Source organism: Cibotium barometz, chromosome 61, assembly GCF_041138505.1.
Source record: "Cibotium barometz isolate CiBa-2024 chromosome 61, ASM4113850v1, whole genome shotgun sequence".
Classification (NCBI taxonomy): domain Eukaryota; kingdom Viridiplantae; phylum Streptophyta; class Polypodiopsida; order Cyatheales; family Cibotiaceae; genus Cibotium; species Cibotium barometz.
The window spans coordinates 12,565,139-12,569,023 of record NC_141106.1 but is presented as its reverse complement, the minus strand read 5'-3'; the positions used below and the strand labels follow the sequence as shown (position 1 = coordinate 12,569,023).

Sequence of the window (3,885 nt, the reverse complement as noted above, 5' to 3'; positions counted from 1 at the left end):
TCCTATATGCAATGCATGTATAGTGTGCATGTGCATACACGTGTAAGCTAGTATCAAGCGTCTCTTGCATGAGTCAAGGGGTAATCAATGCTTGTAAACCCTACTTATAGGGGGTGCTACTCATGGGCATCCTTTCTACTATTATGTACTGCAACCTACACTTGCTTGATACAACTAAAAGAGTGGTTTTACTTAATACCTTTGTATAGCTAATCAATCAACTGGTAAAAATATTTATCTTCACACAAAACCCTACACTACACTGGAGTCATCAATCCCAATCAAAAGCCTACATTACTCTAGCCACAAATACCAAGGGAGATCTCAATCACCCATCCCTTAACAGAAGGGATCACTGCCATCCAACCCCCACCTGTTACAGATGGGCAGAGGAGATGCCTGCAAATACCCTTACACATTGTCCACAGGCATGTAGCCTGGTTGTGAAGGGTTTCACCTCCCACAGTGAGAACTTCCAATACCTGCCAGTCAACACCGGCTGTACAGTACTTGGAACCACCATACGGCTCGCAATCACAATGTCACAGACCAAAAAAGATGCATGGCTCATGAATTGTGGGGGGACGAGGGAGGGCGGGTGGTTGGGGAAGGGTTGCACCATCTAGGCCCTACCTGCCCTCGAGTTCATACTAAGTAATGCCTAATACAGCATGGCCAAGATCTCATTAACTCCCATCCTACAAGAACAGACAAAAAGGAATTTCTACATGGTACTTAGCATCTCCGTATCATCTCAAGGCTCTTTCAGAATTCACACACCTCACATTGTATGCTTCCATATAACCTCAATTCCAAACCAGATGTTAAAGGAAACAGCTCCTGACAAGAAAACCCATACAATGGGAAATGCAGAGCCAGCCTTATGTAATCAAAGGGGAAAAATACATAGACAAAAAACCGACACTCCTGTGGTATTGGATGCTAGGCCTCTGCTGCCGCTGCTTACAAAGGAAAACTCACACTAATATGCCTTTACTACTGCATAGAGATGGGTGCTGTCTTGGTTTACACAGCACTCAACCATCCAAAGCCTCTTTGCCGACAACATAAGACTCAAGAACTCCACACCCATCTGCCCTACAGCAACGATAGCTTACTCCTCAAAGCATCCATGACAGAACCCAAATCAGCCTTCACTTCTATAGGAGGGTTCGCAAACTTGGATTTCAATTCAGGAATTTCCTTGGAATGATAGGCAATCTTTGACTGAGTGAATTTCAATCCATGTGCTGTGCTCACAACAACTGTTCGGTCGGTAGGCAGAATCACATTCTTCTCACGTAGTTTCATCAAGGCAGACAATGCAACACCTGTGTGTGGACACGTGAACATGCCAGTCAGGTCGGCCAGTGCTGCAGCATCCATAAGCTCCTCTTCAGTCGCCTCTTCCACAATGCCATCAGAATTTTGAAGTGCATACACAGCTCGATCGATGGACACCGGGTCACCGATTTGAATGGCTGACGCAAAGGTAGGTCGAGCCTTCACTGGTGTAAAATTCTTCCAGCCAGCTTTGTAATACAGGTACAGAGGGTTTGCATTAGCAGCCTGTGCACACACCAATCTAGGAATCCGGTTGGTCAAACCAAGTTCTTTGCACATGGCAAAACCTTTGTAAAATGCATAGATGTTTCCAAGGTTGCCCCCCGGCACTATTACCCAATCAGGAACCTCCCAATCGAACTGCTGGCAAATCTCTATGGCTGCTGTTTTCTGGCCTTCCAACCGAAGGCTGTTGAGAGAATTGGCCAGATAGATGGGCACCTGTTCGGTCACATCTTGGATGAGCCGCATGCATCCGTCAAAGTCGGTGTCAAGGCTGAGCACTATGGCTCCGTTGGCAATGGGTTGCACCAGCTGGGCAATGGATATCTTATTTGCAGGCAGGAAGACAATGGCAGGGATGCCTGCTGCAGCGCAATAGGCTGAGAGAGCTGCCGATGTGTCGCCCGTTGATGCACACCCGACGCCAATGAGGTTCTTGTTCATCTTCTTGAGCCTGTTCACTTGGCTGACCAAAACGGTCATGCCGAGGTCTTTGAAGCTCCCAGTATGGCTGATACCACAGTGTTTAACCCACAGATCATTCATTTTAAGCATCTCCTTACCAAATCTTTCTGCCCAGAAGAGGTTAGAATTGCCCTCAAAAGCACTAACAATGTCATCATTATCAAGCTCAGGGAGCACCCACTCCTTCTTACTCCAGACACCAGACCCAAAAGGCCATGTGGTTTTGCCTACTCTAGAATCGAACAAAGCTTTCCAGTACTTACCATCAAATTTCTTCAAAGCCTCCATGTCATGCTCGACATCAAGGAGATTCCCATCCTTGCTTCTGTAGATAATCTCATCTAGAGAGTAATTCTCATCAGTCGGGTCATAAGGGCTGAAGGGCACATACTTGGCCGAGAAAGTGGTGGGCGGCTCTGACATGCCATGGCGCCTGGCTTCGTCTTTGATGCTGTCTTTGCTCTTCTTTTTGCCTGCATTAGAAGAAGACCCATCTGCACCATGGGGCATGGTAACATCTGGTGAAGGTGGGTTCTGCTCTGTTTGAGGCGGCCTGTTGCCAATGGTGGCCTCCAGCCTCAACCCGCCCCATCTGGGGTCCCTGCTCAACCCTAAAAACATAGGGCTGGCCCCTCTACATTTTCTCCAACTAGGGTACCCTAGAGATCCACCATGGACACCCTCATGTTTTGTTGAAGAGAGAGTGGCTCCCTTCTGTAGATGACCCACTGCAGCAGCAGAATGGCTCAGCACTGCACCTGCCATTGGATGAATTCAAACAGCTTCTTTCTAAGGAGGAAAGGCGAAGGCAGTAACACAAAAGAACAGAGGCGAAATGGGCGTTGCCGGCAACTGCGTCTTTGACAAAAGGCTGCTAGAACATGGGCGCCCACGTTAATCACTGGGTGCCAAAGTGTGTACCTTGTTTGACCCAATTTCATGGGAGACAAACACACCAAGGTTAACATAGAGATCTTGATAGCCCTACTTGTGGATAATGATTACATGACAAGCTTAACAGTATGTTGAAAATAATAAGAATAGTCACTAGTGTATAGAGAAAACACTTTTTGAGCCTCAACACCTCGAAAACCAAAATAATGTCAAGCAAAATAATGAAAGACAACACAAGCTCATAATGTTTGACAGCCAAACGAATTCACGCATAATGATACATCTACATTTAATAACCCCTAGCAATAGAGCAGTCAAAATAGTCTTCTTCAAAATCCAAGACATGCTTCTCAAGACCTAGAGTCTAGACCAAGTCTTAGTGAAGGTTAGCTTCTTTCTTTAGTTCTTGACATGTTACAAGGTTTTAAGGAGCAAGGGCGTAGCTTATGGCGAAGCCTTCCCTTGCTCTAGCATCTCTAGGAGAATAACACTCGCAATATTTTTTGGGCAAAATTTGGAAGATTTGGTTGTTTTTCCACGAAAGGAAATATTCTTCAAAATTTTAACTAATATTCTTACTCCTTTAACATATGTTGTAAAGAGAATGCCTGAGGGGGGGGCGAGGGAGAGCTTGAGTTCCTTGCGAGCAAAAAACACACACACAAGAGAGAGCAAGACATAAGAGAGAGATGGATGGCTAATTTTTCTTCTATCTTCTTCTCTTCTCTACAAGATACTCTAGATCAACATTTTAAATTACCAAACCACAATCCATGAGTATCGAGGTACTCATAAATATGTTGACGTTGCTCAAATCGAGGGACCGATTTGTTCGATGGTATGGAATAAGCAAGGAGAGTGGAGTAACTTAAAAGTTACACATCACTAGTCCTAGTGAGTTGTCGAGGTCATCCGTAGTTTGATGATCCCCTCTACCTATCAGATAACATTCAATTTTGC

The 3,885-nt window shown here is 45.4% G+C and overlaps 1 protein-coding gene across 1 annotated transcript; it reads right to left on the bottom strand.

Moving 5' to 3' along the window:
• Positions 1-824: 824 nt before the first annotated feature.
• LOC147604559 (threonine synthase, chloroplastic-like) lies at positions 825-2,936 on the bottom strand. Its single transcript, XM_086794662.1, has one exon. The coding sequence runs from the start codon at positions 2,794-2,796 to the stop codon at positions 1,099-1,101; it is 1,698 nt and encodes a 565-aa protein (XP_086650788.1). The 5' UTR covers positions 2,797-2,936; the 3' UTR covers positions 825-1,098.
• Between the last annotated feature and the right edge of the window lie 949 nt (positions 2,937-3,885).